The following is a 23,349-nucleotide window of genomic DNA, read 5'->3' on the forward strand; positions in this document are numbered from 1 at the left end:
AGGTTGCACCCATGGGACCCGAGCACGGGGGGAGGGCACCCACGGAGGTGAGCACCCCACCCCACGGAACCGCGCACGGGAGGGTCACGATGTGCTCGGGGCACCCCTGGGTGCGGGGTGTGCCCGGGGGTGCAGGACACGGGGGTGCCGCGGGGACCCCACGGGGGGGTGCAGGACACCGCGGGGGGGGTGGTCCCAGCGCGGCTCGGGCACCACCCGCCGCTTTCCCGCCCCTGCGAAGGGGCGGGGGGCGCACCGCCTCTCTTAAAGGGGAAATGCTCCCCCAAAGCTGCACCCTCCAATTTACCAGCCCACCATTACAGCGGGGGAGCCCCCAATTCACCGGAGGGGGGTCGGCGCCGAGGGTAGGACGAGTCACTGCCGGAGTGAGCCAGACGGGGAGGGGGCCGGGTGCCGCCCCGCCCCGCCGCCCCGGCTCTGCGCCAAGCGGGGCCGCGGCCCCTTTAATTCCCCACCGCCGCCGCCGCCAGGGGGCGCGCGAAGGCGGCCGCGGAAAGGGATTGGCCCTCGCCGGGACCCGTCCGCGGGAGGCGGGAAAAGGGTGAGGGGCGACAAGATGGCGGCGCCCGAGGGAGCGGGGGGCGGCGGGGTAGGGGGGCGGCTGTGGGCCGTTGACAGGGCGGGGAGGGGGCGCTGCGTGTGTGAGGGGCTGGGGAGGGGGCTCAGGCTGGAGCTGGCGCGCCCCGGGGGGGAAGGATGCCCCCTCCCCAGCGGCTGCACCTCTCAGCCCCGGTTGGTGGGGGGGAAGGGGGCAGCTGCACCGCCCAGCCCCTTTTTTTGGGGGGGAAGGGGGGGAGCTGCACCTCTCAGCCCCTTTTGGGGGGGAAGGGGGGAGCTGCACCGCTCAGCCCCTTTTGGGGGGGGAAGGGGGGAGCTGCACCTCTCAGTCCCTTTTGGGGGGGAAGGGGGGAGCTGCACCGCTCAGCCCTTTTTTTTGGGGGGAAGGGGGCAGCTGCACCGCTCAGCCCCTTTTTTTGGGGGGAAGGGGGGAGCTGCACCTCTCAGTCGCTTTTTAGGAGTGAAGAGGGGTCTGCACCTCTCAGCCCCTCTTTGGGGTGGTAAAGGGGTGGGCTGCACCTCTCAGCCCCGGTTGGTGGGGGGGAAGGGGGCAGCTGCACCGCCCAGCCCCTTTTTTTGGGGGGGAAGGGGGCAGCTGCACCGCCCAGCCCCTTTTTTTGGGGGGGAAGGGGGCAGCTGCACCGCTCAGCCCCTTTTTTTGGGGGGGAAGGGGGCAGCTGCACCGCTCAGCCCCTTTTTTTGGGGGGGAAGGGGGCAGCTGCACTGCTCAGCCCCTTGTTTTGGGGGGAGGGGGGCAGCTGCACCGCTCAGCCCCATGGCGCGTCTCTCACCCCCAGGACCTCCAGCGGGATGTGCTCCTTGGCGCTGTTCCCCCCCCCGCCACCCCCTGGGGACATCACCCTCTATGAGTTCAATAACGCCTTGGTCTGTGGCCGCCTCTATGAGCAGCTCCCGCTCGCCTTCCAGAGCCAGGTGAGCCCTTCCAGGCTCGGGGTAACACTGTGCCCCCCCCAGCTGTGACTGGAGCTCCAGCCCCTTCAGCTGGGGGTGCCTCCTTGCCCCCCACAGAGGTTGCCCTCAGCATGGAGGAGAGAGGCTCACGCCTAGGGTGTTTCTTCATCCCTTCACCCCGTCTTTGTGCCCCTCCTTCTCTCACATTGCTGTTTGCTTTCTGCAATGGGGGGGGGGGGCCTTTCCCCAGCTGCCCCCCTGCCCCGAGTGCTTCGCTCACCACTCAGCGTGTCTCTGCTCGCAGCTGGCAGACCTGCCCGTCCTCAGCCTGCCCAAGGAAGCTCTCAAGGCTCACAGCCGGCTGGAACACAGCACCCGGCCGGCCTTCATCCACCACCGCGAGTCCCTCTGGAAGAGATGCCTCAGTGCCTGGTGAGTGCACGCCCCGCTGAAACAGCCAGGCCTGCGGGAGGCAAAGCCAGGAGCTGCCCCTTCACCGAATATCTGCGCACAAACCCCCTTCCCCGTACTTCTTCTGCAGCCTCTTTGCCCAGGAGCATCGCAGAGGCCTTGCTGCCCTGCCAGCCCTCACCCACAGAATTATGGAATGCCCTGAGCTGGGAGGGACCCGCAGGGACCATCGAGCCCAGCTCCCGGCCCTGCACAGGACACCCCAAATTCACACCGTGTCTCTGGGGGCCTTGGCCAAGGGCTTCTGGAACATCGCCAGGCTGGTGCCGTGATGCCTCCCTGGGGAGCCTGTGCCAGGGCTCCACCACCCTCGGGGGGAAGGACCTTCTCCTAATGCCCAGCCTCACCCTCCCCTGGCACATCTCCCTGCCGCTCCCTCGGGGCCTGGCGTTGGGCACCAGAGAGCAGAGACCAGCCCTGCCCCTCCTCCTGCCCTCGGGAGGGGGCTGCAGAGCCCATGAGGCTGCCCTCGGCCCCCTCTGCTCCAGCTGAACGAGCCGTGGGAGGGCACAGCTGGCTCCCAGGCCTTCACAGCGCTGTGCAACACCCCAGTCTGAGCTTCCTGGGAGAGTTTGGGTGTTCATAACATAGCTGAGAGCTCAGCGCAGCTCAGGGCAGGTCCAGCAGTCACTGGTGACTGGGGTAAGTGCAGCCAGCTGAGGGGAGAACTGCCTTGGAGGCCTGGGGGGATTCTCAGCAGGTGAGGGGGATTTTGAGGGGATGGGGGAGGGAGGTGGCTGGGCTTTGTGTCACCAACGTGCAGGGTGAGGGAGGCTGACTGAGCTTTCTGCTGCAGGCGGGACGTGGGGCTGTGCGGGGTGCTGAAGGAGATCGCCAGTGCCGAGGAGGAGGGTGAGTCTGGGCTGCTCGTGGAGGACCTGAAGATTTCCTGGGTCTCTCTGGATCTCGTTTTGATCCTTTGGTTCCCTTCAGCCCCTTTCCCACCGCTGCTGTCCCTGCCTGTCACAGCTGCCTGTGTTTCCTTTGCCTGTCGGGCCTCTTGTTGAAGCCCACAGAAGTGATCGATGGTCCTTTACTCTCCGCAGGGCTGCAGTGGGTGAAGACAGGCTCGAGCTACACGCTGGCCGTGTGCCACTGGCTCTCCTCACTGCACGGCTCCTTGTTCCCCCACCTCTCGGTGAGTCTTTGCAGGACTTAACCCTTGTGCTCAGGAAGGCAGGGATGATGCGGCATGTCCTGCGACACTGACCCTGTACCAGGGGGATGGTTTGGCTGGCGGGTGGGCGCTTCCCAGCTGAAAACACAGCAAAATATTCCTCCTGGTGGTGCCCAGCTATGAATGCTGCGGGTTTCCTGCTCCAAAGGGAGGAGAATGGGCGCTAGAAAGGGATTAGGACAACAAAGTACTCCAAAAGAGACTGAAATCGAGGAGGGGGGAGAGGGAAGCAGGGGTTTGGATACCGGGGGGGTCCTCGCTGCTGTACCAGAGGCAGCTCCTGCTCTCACGTGCGCTGCCAGCTCAGTGTTAACTCTTCTCCCCTGAAGCTAACCAGCGAAGACATGATCGCAGAGTTCTCCCAGGCAGTGGACTGGTGAGTCCTGCGTGCTGTGAGACCACCGTGTCTGGGTGTCTGTGAAACCTTGTGAAATGGGGCTGGGGAGCTGAGTGAAAGGGGTGGGGGTACAAGGGCAGGATCACCTCATTTTTTATGTGCTCAACCTCCCCACTGGGTAGATGTTACAGCAACTATTTCCCTGTTGCCTCTGGCTGCCCCAGTTTGTCTATGACAGCAAGGAGCAAAGCGTGCCCTAATGCACTGCACATGGGGGGAGCTGCATTAAACGAGATCAGGGCTTGGAAAATTCCTTGAAATATCATCCCTTGACTGTTAACTGGCCCTTCGGCAAAGACCTGCAAATCATTGCCAGGAATGGGGAATTTATCAGAGAAAACGGTCCCATTCGACAGCGAAAAGACTTTATTTCACTGGTGACTCTGGGTACTGCCTTTGTTGGTCTTGGGGGGCTGCTGGGTGGTCACGCCTGATGCCTGAGCCCATCATTGCTGCCTTGAGCCCAAAATGCTGGTGCGGCAGCTGGTGTGCCTCAACCTGCCCCGTCCCTCCTTCCAGGGCTGGCTGCACCATCCGGGCCTTCGCCTGGCACCCCCACACCAGCAAGTTTGCTGTGGCTCTTCTGGATGACTCCATTCGGGTCTACAACTCCAACAGGTGAGGGCTGGGCTGCTCCTCGGGCACCACTGGCCACATCCCTGGAGACACTGCTCCTTGGGGGGTGCCTCCACAGACCCCCCTGCTCCCCATTTTGCCCTCTCACATCCACCTCAAGCTCGTACTGAGGATTCGCTGCCTTGCACTGCCTCGGTGTTTGCTCAGGCTTTGCTCTCACCGGCACCATGTCCCCAGAACTTCTTGTGTTCTCCAGCAAGACATCTCCAAAAATCTCTGGCCTACTTAAGCTTTGGTTTTTCTTTCCCTCTGTGCTCCTCGGGGCAGCCTGGGCAGGCGCAGGCTGTGGCAGCGTATGGCCTGGCTGCCATCATAGGCAGAGCAGCCTCTCGAGCGTCGTTGAGTCTCCTTTCTCCTCCAGGTCTCCCTGCTCCCCCAGTGCATGTAAAGCCTCCCTCAGGAGAAGACTCTGCCGGCTGGTCCTGCAGCCCTCCCCGCGCCTCCCCGCTGAGGCATTCTCCCCCAGCTGGGATTTCAAGCCAGCAAGTGCCATCTGCCGCCCCGGGGTCTGGCCGTGGGCAGCACAGGGCATGGTGCTTAATCGCACGAGGTGTGCTCTGGCTCGCTGCACGGCGCCGGTGTCACCTGGCTGGGATCTCCTCTGTCCCCCCCCATGGAAGCGGTTCATGCTGGGGCACACTCCCTCTCCCACTCTAAGCTTTTAGGCCCCCCACTGTGGTCAGAGCTGGAGAGAGGACACTGGGAGATGGTCCACAGCCCTCTCTGGGTGGTGTGAGGGCTCCAATCCCCCATTTTCCCTCTTGTCACGCTTCCCTCCTCTCTGGCAGCGCCACCATCCCCTCGCTGAAGCATCGCCTGCAGAGGAACGTGGCCGCCATGGCCTGGAAGCCGCTCTGCGCCTCCATCCTCGCCGTCGCCTGCCAGACCTGCGTCCTGGTGTGGCACCTGGATCCCACCTCCCTCTCCACGAGGTGACAGCCCCGGGCGTCTCCACAGCCCTGCTGTGGGTTGTTGCGAGCCCCTTAGGGTTGGCTTGGGGTTAAATCCAGGCAGGTGCCTGTCCTGCCAGCGGACACAACCCCAGCCTTCAGTGGCATGCGGGCCAGCCCTTCCTGCAATCAACCACGGCTGTTTCTCTCTCCTTCCCTCCAGACCTTCGTCCGGCTGCGCTCAGGTGCTGTCCTACCCCGGGCACAGCCCCGTCACCAGCCTGGTGTGGGCTCCCAGCGGGGACCTGCTGCTCTCAGCATCACCGGTCAACACGGCCATGCTGGTGTGTAAGAGGCTGTGCCTCCCGGGGTGCTTTTTGGGATACCGGAGCCGTGAACACGCCACGAGGTCACCAGGGGATGGTTTGGCTGTGGGACTGCTCGGCACAGGCAGCATTTCCTTGGAGGATGGATTAGGCAGCTCCTGAATTTGAACTAGATCTGAAAGCACCAGTCTTTATTTCCTAATCCATACAAAAAGTTGCCCAAAGCTGTGCTAATTACCCGGTCAGCATTCAGGTCCTGGTGTCGTTATCCTCCCCATTGTCCCCCTCCTCCAGGTATGGGACGTGTCCACCGAAAACTGCGTCCAGCTGCAGTGGTTTGGGGGCGGTGGCGTCACTTACTTGGCTTGGTCACCAGACGGCAGCAAGGTCCTGGCGGCCACTCCCTCCGCGGTGTTCAGGTGAGCTCCCTGCCTGCGAGATGTCTTCTTTCAGCCCTTATTGTCATTTTCATTGACTTCAAAACCAAGCAGATCTGGACTCTCTGTGTCCTAACTGCTCCCACTCCTACTGCATCCAATGTGGCGGGGGGAAAACGGGTGGGTAATGGGGTCTGATGTCTTGGACTCCTCCTGGAGCAGCAGAATTGGGGCGTATCCCAGCAATTTATCCCGCTCACTTCAGCTTGTCTCTCTTCCAGAGTGTGGGAGGCTCAGATGTGGACGTGTGAGCGATGGCCCACTATCAAAGGACGCTGCCAGGTAGGATGGGGGCATTTCCTACCCACACCGGGCAGATGTTGCCTCTAAGGCCCTCGGGTGCGTGTATGCACTACTAAAACATACATGCATTATTAAAACTCCTCTGTTTCCAGCTGGCTCTAAAACATGCCTTGCAAGCTGCCAGCTCCCCAGCCTGGGCTGCGGGTGTTAACGGGGCTCTGTGTCCCACAGACGGGGTGCTGGAGCCCTGATGGCAGCCGACTGCTCTTCACAGTGCTGGGCGAGTCCGTCATCTACTCCTTGTCCTTCTCGGAGTATAGGGGTGAGTCTGCGCCAGCTGGCCACCGAGGCGAAGCTTTCCAAGAGCTGGTGGCTGGTCCCCAAGCCATCTTCTTGCTTTTGGCTGCGGCTGGGCTTGGCCAGACGGGCTTTTTGTTTATTAGCTGTGTTTCCCAGCGTGGCAAAGCCAGGATGTGCAGGGGGAAGGGTGTCCCGGGGGTGTCTCAGAGCACAGAATCTCTGTGGGGTCACTTTTTTTTCTCCCCTTACCATTGCTTCATGCTTGCAGTTATGATCTTATATTCACAAACAGTTCCCAGGGAAACTTTTACAATGAGTTAAATGCCCAGCTCACATGGCTTTTTTCCATGGAGGTGACTGGTCCTGATGTTTGTTGAGGGGAAACCTCCTGTCCTTCATCCCGGAGAGAGGCAGATGCTGTGGGATAGCAGCATGTTGCTCCACAGCTGCCCTAAGAAACAGAGCTAAATGATGAATCACTTTGGAAATAAAAGTGTGATTTATGGAGCGAGATGACCCATGCAGTAATTCAAGCAGGAGACAAGAAGTGACCAGGTTGTTTGTTTCAGGGGAGATGCAAGGGCAAGTGGGAGGCTCAAAAACAGCTTCTATTGTGGCAGATCTGTCCGAGACCACCTTCGAGACGCTCTATGGTGAGGAGAGGTGGGTCTGGCTGCATCCGTTGCCCTAACACGACACTTGGGAGGCAGAGGGGGCCCGTGCCCGCCTCGGTAGCAGTCCTCCAGTGCTGGGGACATTGGCTGGGATGGGGGATCTCACTGCTGCTCATGCCACTTTCAGGATTGGAGGCGAAGTCCACTCCATGGTGTGGGACCCCACCGGTGAGAGACTCGCAGTGATCATCAGAGGTAAGTCCTGCCTCTGCCCTGCCTGCCCCAGCGCCGGGCTTTGGCTGAAAATCCCCCTTCCAGCAGGCAGAAGGGGGGCAAACCCCGCTGAGGTGAGGAGTCAGGTCGAGAAGGCAGCGCCTTCGTTCCTCACCGCGACTTGGTTCCTCTGTATCCTTCGGAGAGGGATGCATCCCAGTTCCCTCCCCACTTCCAGTTGGATGAATCACCTCTCCCAACCCCCCAGCAAGGTCTCTGTGTTCCCACAGTGCCCACATTACGCCTAGAGCCCGACTGGGCCTCTTGGCTCCATTTCTAGGAGCAGCCCCTGGGATAATCGAGCCATTCAGGCTCTTCTGGATGGGCCATGCTCTGAGACAAAGCAGACCTTTGAGGGAGCACTGAAACACAGTGCTGGGGATGCTGCTGCCTGGGGCTCCCTCCCTGCACGTCACCGGTGGGGAGATGGCTGAAGCTGCTGGGCCCAAACGTGAGGGGTTTTTGCTGTGCTTAAAGCTGGGTGGGGAAGAAACCAGGTTGGGAGAAAATCCGAGGGTATCAGGACTCCCATAGCTGGCTCCCCCTCATCCTCTGCACCTCCAGGTCCATCCTGCGAGGGTCTCAGTGCAGAAACTGCGATAGGATGGAAAATAACCTTCACGTTGGAGAGACCAGGCCCCCACGTCACACCTTAAAGGCTGGGGTGTTTCCAAAGGAATCGCCTCATCTGTTGCCCAAACCTTTTTCAGCCAAACCTACCTGCCCGAAACCTCGGAGCCAGCTTTAAATCACTGAGGGTCTTTTGAAAGCCCTGTCCTGGGTTCCTGCGCACCTTGGTGTGAGGAAAACGCGGTCTGCAGCCAGCTTTCGCCCTCCTCGGTGGCTGCCTGCCCCGGTCTCCACAGCGCCCGGCTGCTCCCTGCAAAAACCTGACCTCCGTGTCCCCGGTTTGGTGTGGAGGTGCCCGTCTGCGCCGTCCCTCGGACAAGGGAAAGCCTCACTGCTCCCCTCTCCCGTCTGCAGGGAATCCTGATGCTCCCGGGAGCCAGACGGTCATCGCTGTGTTTCGCACCCGCAACAGCCCCGTGTTTGAGCTCCTGCCGTGGTGCGTAGCGCCGGGTTTTGGGTTGGTTTGGGGTTGGTTGGATACCAGTAATCCGCTGGGGCTTGGTGGGGAAGAGTGGACCTGCCTCGGAGCAGAGAGATGCTGCCGCCTGTGCTCCTGCTTCGGGCAGCACCGCCGTTTTACCGCAGAATCAGTTGTGTTTTGGCCATATTGTCCATTATCCACGTGAAAACACTTCGTTTCAGGTTGCCTTTGCCTGGTGCATCCCAGCAGGGCCCAGATCTCTCCGCTTAACCACAGACTACCCTGAAAGCGCTGCGTTTGCCAGCGTGACCGAGTGCTGCCCCACAGTCGTGCTGTAACTTAGGGCTTTTCTTTCCCCCTGCAGTGGTTTCCTTCGAGGCGAGCGTGGTGCGCAGCCCCAGCTCATCGCCTTCCACCCCTGCTTCAAGAAAGGCGCCCTCCTGACTGTGGTGAGTGCAGTCCCCGGTTTCAGCAGCAGTTTTTGGGGCTCCCCATCGCTGTCGCTGAGGGAGATAAATCCAGTGGCTGAGCAGGGTGGGTGGAGAAACCTCCCCAGAGTGTCCTTGCAGAGAGGAGAGAGTGGGGAAGGTGTCCTTGCCGGGATCACGGGGAGGACAAGAGGGTGACGCTCAGGCTCTCATCCCCTGCTGTGTCCTGTATGTATCTGCCTGCTCACGTCCTCTCTCCCCTCCAGTGCTGGTCCACGGGGAAGATCAGCCACGTCCCCTTCTTCTTTGTGAGCGCCCACGTCCCCTGCGCCAGCCCCAGCCGCAGCCCCGTCACGGTCATGGCCAGCGCCAGCGTGCGGGAGCAGCCCCTCTTCTCGGAGCTGTGACAACACCCGGCTCCTCAACAGCGTCCTCCTGCAGAGCCGGCGCCGGGACGCTCCCTCCGCCCTCCATCCTCCTCCTCCTGGGACACACGGCACGGCCTTGGGTGCCTTTAATAACTCCGCGGGGGTCTTGTAGCTTATAAAGCCGGCTCTTTCCCCCCTGCCGCTCCTCGCCTTCTCTGCACCTCGCTCTTCCCTTGCCCTGGGTACGGCTGAAATTTTTGGGGAGGGTAAGTTCTTGAAGCTCTGCAGGTCTGGGTATGCTTCTGGGGCTCCAGTTCTGCTTTTCGATGTCAAAACTAGCTCAGGATGAACCTGCAGGAGAACAGCTATTCCCTGTGCTTTAATTTGGACAGATTTAAGGCTGCAGCACTGGTGGGTGTGAGCCCTCTGCAGCCCTGGGGCTTTTTTGGGGGGGTTAAAATGCTGCCTTAAGGGGGAAGGTGAGGGCAGAAGGGGCTGAGGCGTTCCTTGGCTGTGAGTGCAGCCTCTGGGCTTTACCTTGAGAGTGAGAAGAACCACCCAAAGTGAACCAAAAACTCTGGGGGTCCGTAAAAACCAAAATTTGGCCCATTTGGGGCTGCAACGGGGTGGTAAACGGCACTGGAGGGTCTGCTCCAGCCTGAGCCCCAGCCCTGAGCACTCGTGCGGGCCCACGTGAGCCCAGCCACTGCTGGCGTGGCCGTGGGGAGCAGACAGGCTGCCCTCCTGCCCAGAGTGGGGATTAACAGTGGTGCCAGGGGCGTAGTGTGGTTAAACCCTGGGATTACACATGGTTAATCCCTGGAATTGCGTTGTAAACCCTCTGGTAAAGCTGGGGCAGAGATGATGGGGAGACTACAGGGGCCCCACTCACCCCCACATCCTTGGCTACACAAACACCCCCCTGGGACCCCCAAAATCCTCCCCAAGGGCACACCCTGACACGGGGCAGGGAAGACCCCACACGGGTGAGGACGGCAGCAGCCAGCACCTCAGTGGGGTCACGCGGGGAGTGGAGCCGAGCCTGCACAAGGATATGGGGTGAAAACAACAGGCTACGAACCTGCTCCAGCTGCTGGGCCAGGTCTGGGGGCGCTTCATCTCCTCAGGGCTCCCCAGTTTTCTGCTGGTGATGGCTTGTGCCCTCGGCGCCTCAGAGGATGGTGCTGAGTGGCTCTTCCTCACCCTCCTCCTCCTCCTTGGGGTGGGGTGGTTCGCAGGGCAGTGCCCGCAGGTACTCGAGGTGCAGCCGGGTCTCTGCTCGGCTCCTCCGGACGTATCGACCCACGAAGATGAGGATGGCGCTGAGCCACCCGCCCACGGCCACCAGCACCGCCACATCTGGCACCCGCGGCCGCCCGCCCCCCACCAGGGTCTCGTTGCGGCTGCCGGTGGGGGGCAGCAACGGGGGGCCCCCCCCAGGGCACCGGCAGCCCCAGGGACAGCCAGGCAGCCCCAGCGCCAGCAGGAGCAACCAGGTCGCCCGCATCGCCCTGCGACAGGAGGCTGGGAGCGAGGGGGGGTTCTGCGTCCCCCCGCTTCGTACTGCCAGATGCATGGTTTTATGGCGGGAGGGGGGAGCAGGACGCCTGGGTTCCTCTCCCTGTAGGGGGGGGTGATGACTGCACCCACTTCTGCACCCCAATTCACAGCCCCTTGCAACCCCGTATCACCACACACAGCCCTATCCCCCCCCAAGAATCCCCCTACCCCCCCCAAAGAGCCCCCCACATTCCCTCCACTAGCCCCCCCACTGCCTGAGGAGCGAACGCACTAGGAACACACTGGTTTTTACTGGCGTTGGAAACCTGTTGGCAGCAGATACATATCAAGACTGGGGACAACCTTCAGAGAAATGGATCCAAGAAGTCTCGTGGTTTGGGCTCTGACTGGGTTTGCACCAGTCCAACACTGGGACTGGTAGAAGCAACACCCCTGGGGGGGAGCCAGCTCCCAGTTAGCATCCCACCACGATCCCATTACGCATGCCATGCGGGATGATCCCAGCCGTCCCTGGAACCGCCCCCACGCAGGGCAAGGGGTCCCTTTTGGGGTGACGGTGATGGGAGGGGGCTCATCCGCTCTGCGCCCCCGCCTCAGGCCGCTGCGCCAGCGTCCGCCGGGCCATCTCCAACGCCCCCTCCCGCGTGCGGTTGCCTCCGATGAAGCCGCTGGCGTGTACGAAGACGCAACCGGGGATGCCGGTGAGCTGGGACAGCGCCTCGTCCCGGACGCCTCGCCAGGGCTCGGGGAGAGGGAGGCTGTCGGGGGGGAGAAGGAGGCAGTGGGTGACAACCTGCTGTGGCGGGGGATGCTGCCGTGGCGGGGGGACACGGCGAGGGGATGGGTCTCACCGGCTCTGGAAGGTGTGTGGCCCCGTCGGGACGCTCTGCACCCGCCACTGCCCGCTGCGGTCGGCGAAAAGCACCAGCTGGAGGGGTTTGGGCAGCGCCAGTTCCTGCTCCAGGCTGAAGACGTGCTCCTTCCAGGGGCAGCCGCCCTGCGGGAGCTCCAGCACCATCCCGCTCGCATCCACCTGGTTGGGGAGGGGGGGACACACACTGGGCACACGGGGGTCCTGCCCACGCGGCCCCCAAACTGCCGCCCGTCTCGGTTTCCCGCCCCCACCCACATGTGTCTGCTGCTGGGTGCTCTGCCGAGCCTGCACAGGGAGCTCTGGGGTGCGTGAGCGTGTGTGTGTGATGTTGGGGTGCACAAAGGGGGTCCAGGGGAGCATGGGAAGGTGTGTGATCATGCACAGTGATGTGGGAGTGCACGGGGGGGTGCATGAGGATACTAGGGTACAGGTGGGTCATGTGCAGGGTATGGGGCGTGGGGTACATGGCCGTGTGGGGGTACGGGTGTGTACAGCAATACATAGGTATAGGGGCACAGGAGGGGGTGCACAGGCGTAGATAAGGATATAGGGGTACAGGAGGGGGTGCACGGCCATAGGTAAGGATATAGGGGCACAGGAGGGGGTGCACGGCCATAGGTAAGGATATAGGGGCACAGGAGGGGGTGCACGGCCATAGGTAAGGATATAGGGGCACAGGAGGGGGTGCACGGCCATAGGTAAGGATATAGGGGCACAGGAGGGGGTGCACGGCCATAGGTAAGGATATAGGGGCACAGGAGGGGGTGCACGGCCATAGGTAAGGATATAGGGGCACAGGAGGGGGTGCACGGCCATAGGTAAGGATATAGGGGCACAGGAGGGGGTGCACGGCCGTGCATAGGTGTACAGGGGAATGGAAGGGGGTCCACAGCTGTGTGCAGGGGTACGGGATGGGGTGCACAGCTGTGCGTAGGGCTATGGGGTGCAAGGCACGCCCTGGGCTGTGCAGGGAGGTTTATACCATGGGCACCCAGCCTCTCCTCACCCCATGCCCCTCCCAAACTTTCTGACCTCCCAGAATTGGCACGGTGGGTACCTCGAAGCGTCGACGGATGGCTTCCTCCACCAGTGCCCGTGCGGGCAGCCAGGCGCGGTGGTAGTAGTCGAGTCGGTCCATGAACTCACCCCCGACCAGCTCCATCGCCCGCCTGAACCCCGCCTGGGGACACAGAGGAGGGTCAGTGGTGACCCCAAGCAGGGTGGCCCCATGCTGTGTCCCTCCCCATGCCACAGTCCCCATCCCCACCTCGGTGTCCTGGTCGGGGTCGTTCCAGCGGGGGTTCAGGTGTCCCACGCGGGCGCTGAGGGTGGTGGTGAGGGCGTAGCGGGGCTCCCCCTCTGCCTGTGCGATGCCGTTGTCGATGGCATCGATCTCCTCCACAAAGTTCTCATACAGCTGGGGACAGAGCGGAGGGCACTGGGGGTCAGCCCAGATGGGAGCCCCACTGCGCACCAGTAGCTGGAACAAACTGGTCCCCTCTTTTATGGGGTCCCCCTTCCCAGAGTGCACTTCTACAGGGTGACCCCCACCAAGGAGAAGCCCTGGGGAAAAGCTGTGCAGCACTGGCAGGGTTAAAGCTCCTAAAGCTCCACACCCCCCCCCCAACTCTCCTGGCTCCCCCGGTACCTTATCGTAGAGCGCTGTCACAACAGGGCTGTCCTCTGGCTGCCCCAGGAGCCCCGCGAGGATCTGGGAGCCGAAGTGGCAATAGACCAGCCCGGCGCTGCTCAGCTTCGTGGTCCACGGCTTGTCAGGCCGCAGGCTCCGCATGGACTGTGTGAAGGACCTGCAGGGCCACGGGGTCAGCTCCAAGGGACCCCCAGCATCCAGGGGACCCTGGCGTCCAACGTGGGGGGGCCTCACCTCTGGTGATGGTCGTAGCGGTGTCGCTCAGGGTCGTACTCACCCCCTACGTCCACAACCACATCGCACTGGGCCAGGCGCTGGGGGTCCCGGGTTCGCACCACCTCCGCATCCTGCCAGAGGGGTGGAGTGAGGCTGGGAGCCCCAGGGTGGTCTCCAGCAGCAACCGGGGACCCCCAAGAGCTGCTCCTTGTGAGACCAGGGACCCCAAGAAGGCACTGAAAACTTAAAGGTGGCCCCCAGGTGGGACTGGGGACCTGAAGGGTGGCTGCCAGGTGCAACTAGGGACCATGAGTTGTGACTGGTGACCTATGGGTGGCCACAGGGTGGCCCAGGGACCCCAAGAAGGGACTGAGGACCTACGGGTGGCCACTGCGTGGGACCAGGAACACGCAAGGAAGGACTGGGGACCTAAGGGTGGCCCCCAGGTGTGACTAGGGACCCTCAAGTCGGACTGGGGACTGAAAGGTGGTCCCAAGAACCCCCAAGGAGGGACTGAGGACATAAGGGCGGCCCCTGGGTGGGACCAGGGAGCCACAAGTGGGACTGGGGACTGAAGGGTGGCCCCCAGGTGGGACCAGGGACCCACAAGGGTGTCTGGGGAACCTAAGGGTGGCCCATAGGTGTGACCAGGGATCCTCAAGTAGGACTGGGGACTGAAGGGTGGTCCCAGGGATGCCCAAGCGTGTCTGGGCACCCAGAACGTGGCTCCCAGGTGCAACCAGGGACCCCAAGTGGGACTGGGGACCCGAAGAGTGGCCCCCAGGCGGGACCAGGGACTCACAGGTGTGTCTGGGGACCTAAGGTTGGCCTCCGGGTGCGATCGGGAATCCGGAGAGATGCCCCCGGGTAACGGGGGACCCCGAAAGGGCACTGGGCATCTAAGGGTAGCTCCGAGGAGTGGCCGGGACTCGAGGGCGAGCAGGGGTCGGGTTGTTGCACGGTGTCTCCGTCCCGTCGCAGGGGTCCCGGGAGGGAGCCGGCCCGGTTGAGAGGGGGCCCGAGCACGGCCGCAACCGCGGTGCCGCCGCCCGGTGCCTCAGGGCCGTACCCGGTAGCGGGGCAGGAGGCGCAGCAGGTAGCACGCCAACACCTCGTCGCAGTGGAAGGTGCCATCGTGGGTGCCGATGCTCACGGCGGGCTCGGACCGCGGCCGCTTGGGTCCGGCCACGGCCCCGCTCCTGGTACCCACGGCGGCGGCCATGAGGCGGACGGCGCGCATTGCACTGCGCATGCGCGCGAGTGCACACTCCCCCCCGCCACGGTATTTCGCATGCGCAGAGCCGCACCCCTACGCTTCCATGTGGCGCATGCGCCAATGTCTCCCGCGCACCTTGCGGCTTTTCAGTCTGCGCATGCGTCAGCCCCACCCGACCCCTCCCCGCCGCTCTGCGCAAGCGGCGCACCGCCCACCCCTCCGCCCATTCGCTCTACGCATGCGTCAACCGCGCCCTGTTTCCACGCATCCGCCCCGCCCCTTCGCCAGTCCCGCCCAGTCCTCGCCCTTCTGCCCTGCGCATGCGCCAATTCACCCTGGTCCCCGCCCCTCCGCCGCGCGCCTGCGCCAGATCACCCCGCCCAGCACACGCCTCTACGGGATTGCGCATGCGCGCGACCACCGCCCGACCGCGCCCTGTGGCGGCTGCGCATGCGCCCTGCACGGCACCGCGGGGGCGGGGCCAGGGCGGGGCGCGCCCCGCCCTGGGGCGGGCGGGGGGCGCGCAGTCGGACCGACGGGCACAGCGGCGTGCACGCGGGAGCGCGCAAGGGCGCGCAGACACGGACGTGGGCACTGGGGCTGCCCGGCCCACGCGGAGACCTGCACCAGCCCCTCCCAGGATGGACAGACATACACGGTCCTGCACAGCCCACCCACGGACAGACGGACACGCAATAAAAAAGACCACCCCAGGCGCCGTTCCCAAGCAAGAGTTTATTTGCAAGGAGCAGCACCCGGCAGCGAGCTGGGACCCCTCCCAGACACTGTGCAGGCGCCGAGACCCCCCCCAGCCCCAAGCCCCCCACCCCAGGGGTTGCTCCACCAGCACCGAGGGGGGATGGGGGCACAGAGGAGCCCCCAGCACCTGCTTGCAGCATGGCACGGGACACCCCAAGGTGCCGAAGCCGAGCCGGGACTGCGGTCCTTTCCCGCGACGCCGTCACGGGGCGCGGGCATCACGCGGGTCCTGCGCAAGATCCGCAGCAAAGGGGGTCAGCTCAGAGAGCGGAGGAGTGGCCCCGAGATAGCCCTGCTCCCCCAAAGCCAGGCAGTAGTGTTGGGATTGCTCATTACAGCTCGTCCGGCTGTTCCCTCTGAGGGCCGAGGACAAATTCCCCCTCTCGGGGCTGATACAGGTGTCTTTGGCTTCGTCCCAGTCTCACAGCAGTTCACGGGAGTGGTTTTAACTGGTCTGTGGGGACACAGCCCATGGCATTTTCTGGCAGGGCTTTGAGGGGGTGCAATTCAATCAGCATCTCCCTTTAAAAGCAGGGGTGGGGGGCGAGCATTGCAGATTTTAGGAGGGGAGTAGAGTCCATCTCCCCACACAAAAACACCACAGTACTACTCCTTCCAAGCAGCCCGATTTTTCGGGTCAAGAAAGAAGTGATTTGAGGCGACCCAGACTCAAAATATCCATAAAGGGATAAGTCAGCTCTCCCAGACGGCAGGCGAGCGGAAAAGCTGCTCGCGGAGTGGGGGGAAACCACACGGATCTGGGTCTGTCACCGCTCCGCAGCAGGCAAACCTCAGGCGCCGTGGATGAGGAGACAAAGCAGGACCTCCAGTAGTGTGAAACCAAACCGTCTATGTACAAAACTCCTGCCCGGGGTCACGTCCCTCCGCTCGCTGCCTTGGGGAAGCCAGGCTGACTTATCCCTTTACTGGTGGGTGGTTCAACCCCACGGCCGGAGTCAGGAGATCTCGTTGCCGAAGACCTCGAGCACCAGCGGCGTGAGCTGCATACTGTGCTCGGGCTGGAAGGAGAGGCAGCGGTACTGCTTGGAGTGCTCCTCGTTCAGGCTCCGTAGGTCGGCCAGCTTCTGGATCATCTTGGCGTAGAGCAGGCGGCTGCCGGGAGGAGGGTGCCTGCAGCGGATGTAGGTCTGGAGGATCTCCGAGAGGCGATCCTGGAGGGATTCCACCAGCGAGGTGTCCTGCACACCTGGGCGATCTAGGAAACACCAGGGACCCAGGGTGATTCCCTTTTCCCAGCCGGTCGTGATGGAGAGGCAGGGAAAGGTGATGTTTTTGGGGATGCAGCCAAAACCTGGCAGGTTCGTGACCCTGGGGGATGCGTGTCCTCCTACCTGGGGACAGGATGCAGATGGCCATGAGGAGCACGTGCTCTTCTTCGTGAAGGTTCAGCTTCTTCAAGCCAACCTGGAATTTCACAAGCGGCTCGAGCAGGTCCATGCTGTGGCCAGCTGGGAAGAGAAAAGGAGCTTTAGCACAGCCTGCTCTGGAACAAGATCTCCCACAGCTGCAGGATGAGCATGGAGCTCAACACCTCCTCTTTCAGCACAGCAGAGCTGGGACAGTGGAAGACAACTTTTGGTAGAGCTTAAAACTTGTTGGTTTTTATTTGTACTTTTCTCCCCGGCAGTTTCTCTAAAGCAGGAGATTATGGAGCAGATTTTGCTTTCGAAATCTATAAAGATAATTAACCTACAGATATTTTACCTCGTTATCGTCACTTCCACGCTTCCCGTGTCCTGCACAAGTATCACAGTCCACACCCTGTGTGCCCTCGCTGCAAGCAGAGCTCTCTCCTGTTTTCAGTGGGTACCCACTGCCCTGTGCCTGGTCCCAACATGCTGCTTGCTCTGATTCTCCTGGGACCTCGCTGGGGGATCTCTGCCCTTGCACTGAGGATCTCGGCATCCCTGGGTTACTCTAAGGCTCTTCCAGGTGCAGGGAGAGATTTAAGGTCCATATTATATCATCTGCACATCCTGTTCTCCATGCTGGTCCCCAGATGCTCAAGTGGGGGAGGTTTAGGCCAGGATTCACCACCTTTCCCAGCAGAAGGGCTTCCTGGCTGCAGAGCAGCAGCAGCGGGAAGGCACAGCAGCCTTCCAGCCCTCACGGCAGCTTGGAGCAAACTGAACTCAACCCTCATTGCAGGGCAGAGGGGCTGGAGAAAGCTCTGAGCTACAGCCATGCTCCAGCTTTGCTTTCCTTCACAAGTTAATGGCTCTTTCCCAACACCTGGTCCAGCTGCAGCATCATAGAATCATTAAGGTTGGAAAAGACCTCATGGATCATCAAGTCCAGCCCAACACCCCCAGGCCTCCTAAACCATGTCCCCAAGTGCCACGGCTGCACGGTGTTTGAACCCCCCCAGGGATGGTGACTCCCCCACCTCCCTGGGCAGCCTGTGCCAGGGCCTGACCCCTCTGGCAGGGAAGGCATTTTCCCTCATCTCCAACCTAAACCTCCCCTGACGCAGCTTGAGGCCGTTCCCTCTCGCCCTGTCACTGGTGTCAGCCAGCACCCCCAGGGCCTTCTCCGCCGGGCACTTTCCACACGTGCCATAGCGCGGCTGGGGAGATGAACAGAGCACAGCTGATGCGGGGATGGGGATCTCGGCCCAGCCGTGGCACTGCCGAGCTGCTGGTGCTACCGCCTTCCGCAGCCATGCACCCTGCCAACACATCCCTGCTTCCAGACTGCTCAGCATGGGATTTTTGCATCTGAATTTAAGGCTGGGATGACACTTCTTAGCCCGCAGCAAGCAGGAGAGTGACTGGCAGCCTTTACCTTGGGTGACATCGCTGATCCTGTACTTGAAGTCATTGCTACCGCAGGTCCACGTCATGTCCTCGAGGGTGAAGGACTGGTTCGAGCGCAGCATGATCACCTCAATGGCGCTGGATTTCAGCAGGGCGATCTGGTCCTCTGCTGCCAAGTTCCTGGACGGGGGAAGAGGGTGATGTGAGACCTGTCTGGTGAGCGAAGGAACAGCCCACACTGCCCATGCACCAGGTTCTCCATTGGTAACTTGGTCCCTTTGCTGGGGGCACCCCAGCTTCTCCCTCACCCCAGGTTTCTATGTAATTAAGCAGCAGGTATTTCTGCAGCTACATTTTCTGAGTGGCACCACTCAGCACCCTGGGCACCAGCCTGGAGTTAAACAGGACCTGAAGTCCTTCACAGACCAGGACGGGACCACTCCCATGGTCGCCTCGAGCATCTTTCTTAGGAGCTCAAGCACTTTGCTGACAGAGTCTGGGTGAATCAGACAAGGTAAAATAGGAGACGAGTAACCCCAGGAAGGAGGAGAGGCAGAAAAACATGAAAGTAGGAACAGACCTGGGAAGGGAACAGAGCCTGAGGGACAGCTGTGAAGATGAAACAAAGAAAAGTGATCTGGCTGTGAAGAGTAGGACGGGATTTCCAAGAGCGGAAACCACCACAAACATCAGATCTGGGAGCAAACATCTCACCTGAATCCCGGGATCATTTTGGCAAAGCCGATCACCTTCTGTATGCTGTAGCTGACCAGGTCGGCCAAGTGCGGGAGCATGGAGAGGTGGGAGAAGTCGATGTTCATGGAGGAGCTCTCGTCATTCTCCTCGGAGAGGACCAGGTTCGAAAACATCTGGGGCTCCACAGACTCTGGAGAGAGGGAGATGGTCAGAGGGTACCTCGGTTGTGGGCAAGACATTATAGGTGAGGAGAGTGATGCCAGCCCGCAGCAGGAACGGCATCCCGCTGGCCAGGAGCACTTTGCGTTGCGTTTAGACAGCAGGACACGAGGAACGGGGCCGGGAGAGCAGTTGTTCGCTGGCTGCCAACAGCATCAAGACTTTTGCAGTGAGGCCTTTAACTCCTCTCCTGTGCAGTGATCAAGTCTGACCGCAGCCAGAGCAGCGATGATGCAGCCCAGCATTCCCGTTCACGCTCCTCTTGGCCATCCTGGAGGGCTCAGACACACAGAGGTCTGCAGGGCCACGATCCAGCCAAACGCTTAATGCTTTTTGCTCCCAAAAAGCCTTTGCAACACCCCCCAGGAAGGTCTTACAGTCAAATAAACTCCCCAGAAGAGGTAAAACAAGGGTCTAAATGGCCAGACTTAGTAAAGCTGCTGCACTTCTACCCCTATCACATACAGAGGGGCGAGTGCGGTACCTGGAAACGTACTGAAGGCATCGGAGCCAAAGAGGTCAGTGGAGTCCTCCGATGACAAATCTTGGGTGAGAATGGAGGGGGACCTTGCTGCACCCCTGTTGCTGGGGTTGCTTCTCACGGGAGGCTGGAAGAGAGAGCAGGATGTGAGGAACAGGGCTGGGAGAGCAATTTGATGGCAGGTGTTCACCTGCTGCCAACAGCATCAGGGTTCTTACGCTGGGGTTTTTAACTCCTCTCCAGGGAGAGGGCATGGGATGAAACGGGTTTGGTGTATCTGGGCAGGAACTGCTTGATCCTGTGCAGGGGAATTAGGGCTGGTGTGCCCTGGACGTACCCGAAACTTGGTGAAGTCGGCGTACGTGGGGTCGTAGGTCTTGCGATGAGCCTCGAGGAGGATGTCAATGACTTTCTGCTGCTCCTCTGAGAGTTTGGGCTTCAAGCTCTCCCTCAGTGCTTCCTCCTCCTTGCGCTTCAGTATCATCTCACGCTTCCTCTGAACTTCCTCGTCTGTCAAGATGACTGCAGGGACAGGGAAAGCATCAGAAACAGGCGCAGGGCAACAGGGACTGAAGCAACCCCGGGCCACTGCAGCCAGCACCCCCATCACCTTGCTAATCAATTATTAAACCTGCATCAATCTCGTCCTGCTCCTGTCCTCGACTGCCAGGTCACAGCTTCCCGCTATGAGACCACAACAGTTTATAACCCATTTGGGTGCTTTTAGGCAAGGACCAGGTGCAAATAAGGTCACGTCAGCGCAGCCACACGTCTGCTCCGTGCTGCAACCCCGCTGTTTGCTCTGTGCTTTCAGGTGAAAGAAAACTTGGTCCTGCAAGAGGCAGGCCAGTGGGTTCATCTCACTCCAGCATGGCTCCTGCGCCGCTGTCAGCGCCCGACAACAGAGGGAGCCCGCTGCGGCATCACTCAGCCTCCGTGTCCCGCTATCACGCTGCAGCGGCGATAGTCTAAGTATCCAGCAGCACTTCTGCAGCATCACAAGTACTTTTAAGCTAAGGGGAGATATAAATGTACCCCCACGCCCAGGGTTGGGTATTTATGGTTTGTGTTAAGGGTGACAACCTTCGGCAGCAGCCAAGGGTTGGACTCAAAGGCGATCCGCGAGGCTTCTCGCATTTATTTAGGGAAAGGGAGCTTCCACAGGCAATTTAGGCTCAAATCTTACCTTTATAAAAAGAGCTTAAAGACCTGACTAGGCTCACAGGCTTGAAAGAGCAGAAAAGCAACAGGGAACCGCAGTGATCTCTTGGGGTAGTAACCCCCCATCCTTGTAAGAGTCACACATTCAGAAAAGCTCATTAATACACACCAACCAGCAGGTCCTAAAAATAGCAAGGCCCATTCCTCAAGATGTTATTAGCTCTTTAACCCATCATTATAAAAAAAAACCCAAGCACGTTATCTGATGACAGGCGGCTTTCTGCCTGCCTTGGGTTGCAGAGAGATTGGATGCTGGGCGAGTCGAGGTGGGACTTGGGACGAGAGGTTGGCGAAGGGCAGCAGGAGCCACGGTCGCAGGGCTCGAGGCAAGGAACTGTTTGCAGTCCCCGTTCCCTTCTGCCACCTTTAGCCGACGGCATTTTTCCAATATGTTTTCAAACTTGCACAATCTGAGGGGCCTTGAAGATCTAAGAGGCACGGGAACGACCGGCTCGGGCCAAAAGGTTGCTCCCACCATCGGCACGTTACAGCCAGTTCTGCAGGGAGCAGCACGACTGCTTGGGGAGAAAAATGAGGATTTTGCCACCTCCCATCCTGGTTTTTATTACAAAAGCATCAGATCCCATCTGGGCACTGCATGCAAGAAGGGAAACTTCATAGATGAGGCAGCATCCGTAGGAAAAGAGCCACGTGGGGCTGGGAAGGAGGATAGGGCGAAGAGCCAAGCACTTGGGCTGTGGCCGTGGTGTTCAAAGTCTTTGCCAGCATGGTCTGTCCCGAGCATCGGGGCTTTGGGAGGGATTAGTGCAGGTGTCTACACCAAGCACAGCTCAGAGCCTGCAAGTGAATTGACCTGAAATTAGGAAGCATCCACAGAGTGGACTAGAAAGAAAAGGATGTTTCTGTGTTGGGGCAAGATTGCAAGGGAAACCTCCATGGGATTTCCCACCCACCTTTAGGAAATCCAGCCCTCAAACAGATTTGAAACAGCGAGGTGACAGCGTTTCTCAGTCTGGTAGGAGATGAAAAGCAAAAGCATTTCCCAAAGCATCACTTAGCAAGGGAACAAATGCTGGCAAGGTGCGATCCCCTAAGGCAGCCAGATTTCCCTGTACGGGGTCCGTGCAATGCAGCATCCAGCTCCCCTGCACACCCCAGGGCTGCCGGCTGCACCGAGGCTCGGCAGAGCACGGGGGCTGCGCGCTGCTGTGAATCCATCGCCAAACTGCCAGCCATGGTGACAAAAATGGGTCGTGGCTCTGGCCGGCAGCAGGTCCTGGGTTTTGTACTTAATCATAGAATCGTTAATGTTGGAAAAGACCCTTAAGAGCACCGAGTCCAACCGCTAACCTGTCGCTGCCCAGGCCACCACTAAACCATAGCCTCAAGCACCACGTCTACCCTTCTTTTAAATACCTCCAGGGATGGAGACTCCACCACCTCCCTGGGCAGCCTGTGCCAATGCTTGAGAGCCCTGTCGGTGAAGAGGTTTTTCCTAATGTCCAACCTAAACCTCCCCTGACGCAGCTTGAGGCCGTTCCCTCTCGCCCTGTCACTGGTGACTTGGGAGCAGAGACCAGCCCCCCCCTCACTCCAGCCCCTCTCAGGCAGCTGCAGAGAGCGAGAAGGGCTCCCCTCAGCCCCCCCTTCTCCAGGCTAAACCCCCCCAGCTCCCCCAGCCGCCCCCCAGCACACTTGTGCTCCAGACCCTGCCCCAGCCCCGCTGCCCTTCTCTGGACACGCTCCAGCCCCTCCAGGCCCTTCTTGTCCCGAGGGGCCCAAACCTGAGCCCAGCATTTGGGGTGGGGCCTCCCCAGGGCCGAGCACAGGGGCCCCATCCCTGCCCGGCCCCTGCTGGCCGCACCAGTGCTGACACAAGCCCGGGGGCTGGTGGCCTCCTTGGCCACCCGGGCCCTGCTGGCTCATGCCCAGCCGGCTGTCAGCCAGCACCCCCAGGGCCTTCTCCGCCGGGCCCTTCCCAGCCCCTCTGCCCCAGGCCTGGGGCGCTGCCTGGGGTTGGTGTGACCCAAGGGCAGGGCCCGGCACTTGGCCTTGTTAAACCTCACACGGCTGAGCTCAGCCCATCGCTCCAGCCTGCCCAGGTCCCCCTGCAGAGCCTTCCTGCCCTCCAGCCGATTGACACCCCCACCCAGCTTGGTGTCACCTGCATCTCCCTGAGGGCGCCCTCGATCCCCTCCCCCAGATCATTGATAAAGCCATTAAACACGAGGACCCCAGCACTGAGCCCTGGGGAACACCACTCGTGACTGGCCGCCAACTGGACATGACTCCGTTCACCACCACTCTCTGGGCTCGGCCACCAGCCAGCTTTTAACCCAGCGCAGAGTGCGCTTGTCCAAGCCGAGAGCAGCCAGCTTCTCCAGGAGGATGCTGTGGGAGGCAGTGCCAAAGGCCTTACTAAAGGCCTATGCTCTGATAGCCCTTGCTGTAGCTCACAGGAGACTAAAACCCAAAGGAAGCCCTACAGGTGTTTAAAAAAAAAAAAAAAAAGTCAGATAAAAGGGAGTTACGATTCCCTCCCAGCTTGTCTGGTGCTGTGAACGCTCATGCCATGACACAGCGGTACTTGTGCAAGCCAAGACACAGCCTGGCACCAGTGCTGCGGATTCCCAACCGCCCCCAGCGTTTCTGGTG

General features: G+C 60.9%; 3 protein-coding genes across 11 annotated transcripts in view; 1 reads left to right on the forward strand and 2 right to left on the reverse strand.

Moving 5' to 3' along the window:
- Nucleotides 1-464: 464 nt before the first annotated feature.
- On the forward strand, nt 465-9,299 carry AAAS (aladin WD repeat nucleoporin). Of its 4 annotated transcripts, none has more exons than XM_064474412.1 (17): nt 465-562; nt 1,377-1,512; nt 1,796-1,923; nt 2,759-2,814; nt 3,009-3,100; nt 3,469-3,515; nt 4,056-4,154; nt 4,961-5,104; nt 5,286-5,406; nt 5,683-5,807; nt 6,047-6,107; nt 6,300-6,390; nt 6,938-7,031; nt 7,170-7,237; nt 8,240-8,321; nt 8,671-8,755; nt 9,001-9,299. In XM_064474412.1, the coding sequence occupies exons 2-17, from the start codon at nt 1,390-1,392 to the stop codon at nt 9,139-9,141; spliced, it is 1,557 nt and encodes a 518-aa protein (XP_064330482.1). In that variant the 5' UTR covers nt 465-562; nt 1,377-1,389; the 3' UTR covers nt 9,142-9,299. The 4 variants fall into 4 exon arrangements, 3 of the variants coding, with proteins under 3 accessions (XP_064330482.1, XP_064330481.1, XP_064330483.1); XM_064474411.1 differs by having other exon boundaries at nt 554-610; XR_010376472.1 differs by lacking the exons at nt 465-562; nt 8,240-8,321; nt 8,671-8,755; nt 9,001-9,299 and adding exons at nt 7,486-7,706; nt 7,820-7,952.
- A 1,595-nt stretch (nt 9,300-10,894) lies between these two features.
- On the reverse strand, nt 10,895-14,631 carry MYG1 (MYG1 exonuclease). Its single transcript, XM_064474455.1, has 7 exons — nt 14,434-14,631; nt 13,383-13,495; nt 13,146-13,305; nt 12,765-12,914; nt 12,555-12,677; nt 11,475-11,656; nt 10,895-11,381 (listed from the first exon to the last, which is right to left on the reverse strand). Exons 1-7 carry the CDS (start codon nt 14,614-14,616, stop codon nt 11,195-11,197), a joined length of 1,098 nt encoding a protein of 365 aa, XP_064330525.1. The 5' UTR covers nt 14,617-14,631; the 3' UTR covers nt 10,895-11,194.
- Nucleotides 14,632-15,335: 704 nt separating this feature from the next.
- Nucleotides 15,336-23,349, reverse strand: part of VDR (vitamin D receptor) — a 41,283-nt gene continuing 33,269 nt past the window's right edge. For 5 of the 6 annotated variants that reach the window (XM_064474423.1, XM_064474426.1, XM_064474424.1 and 2 more), the window contains 6 exons: nt 19,850-20,034; nt 19,516-19,639; nt 18,831-19,002; nt 18,145-18,296; nt 16,692-16,808; nt 15,336-16,555 (listed from right to left, as the gene is read on the reverse strand). In XM_064474423.1, coding sequence (XP_064330493.1) covers nt 16,296-16,555; nt 16,692-16,808; nt 18,145-18,296; nt 18,831-19,002; nt 19,516-19,639; nt 19,850-20,034 — 1,010 coding nt within the window. In that variant the 3' untranslated portion in view covers nt 15,336-16,295. The remainder of the gene's footprint in view (nt 16,556-16,691; nt 16,809-18,144; nt 18,297-18,830; nt 19,003-19,515; nt 19,640-19,849; nt 20,035-23,349) is intronic. The other variant, XM_064474428.1, reaches the window with a different exon arrangement.

This window comes from Phalacrocorax carbo, chromosome 27, assembly GCF_963921805.1.
Source record: "Phalacrocorax carbo chromosome 27, bPhaCar2.1, whole genome shotgun sequence".
Taxonomy (NCBI): domain Eukaryota; kingdom Metazoa; phylum Chordata; class Aves; order Suliformes; family Phalacrocoracidae; genus Phalacrocorax; species Phalacrocorax carbo.

Coding starts and splice junctions, on each gene's coding strand:
- AAAS (XM_064474412.1), top strand. CDS start 1,390: ATGTGCTCCTTGGCGCTGTTCCCCCCCCCGCCACCCCCTGGGGACATC. Junction 1,513..1,795: donor CGCTCGCCTTCCAGAGCCAG/GTGAGCCCTTCC, acceptor CTCTGCTCGCAG/CTGGCAGACCTGCCCGTCCT. Junction 6,108..6,299: donor CTATCAAAGGACGCTGCCAG/GTAGGATGGGGG, acceptor TGTGTCCCACAG/ACGGGGTGCTGGAGCCCTGA.
- MYG1 (XM_064474455.1), bottom strand. CDS start 14,616: ATGCGCAGTGCAATGCGCGCCGTCCGCCTCATGGCCGCCGCCGTGGGT. Junction 12,678..12,764: donor ACCCCGACCAGGACACCGAG/GTGGGGATGGGG, acceptor CTGTGTCCCCAG/GCGGGGTTCAGGCGGGCGAT. Junction 11,382..11,474: donor CCACACACCTTCCAGAGCCG/GTGAGACCCATC, acceptor CCCCCCCGACAG/CCTCCCTCTCCCCGAGCCCT.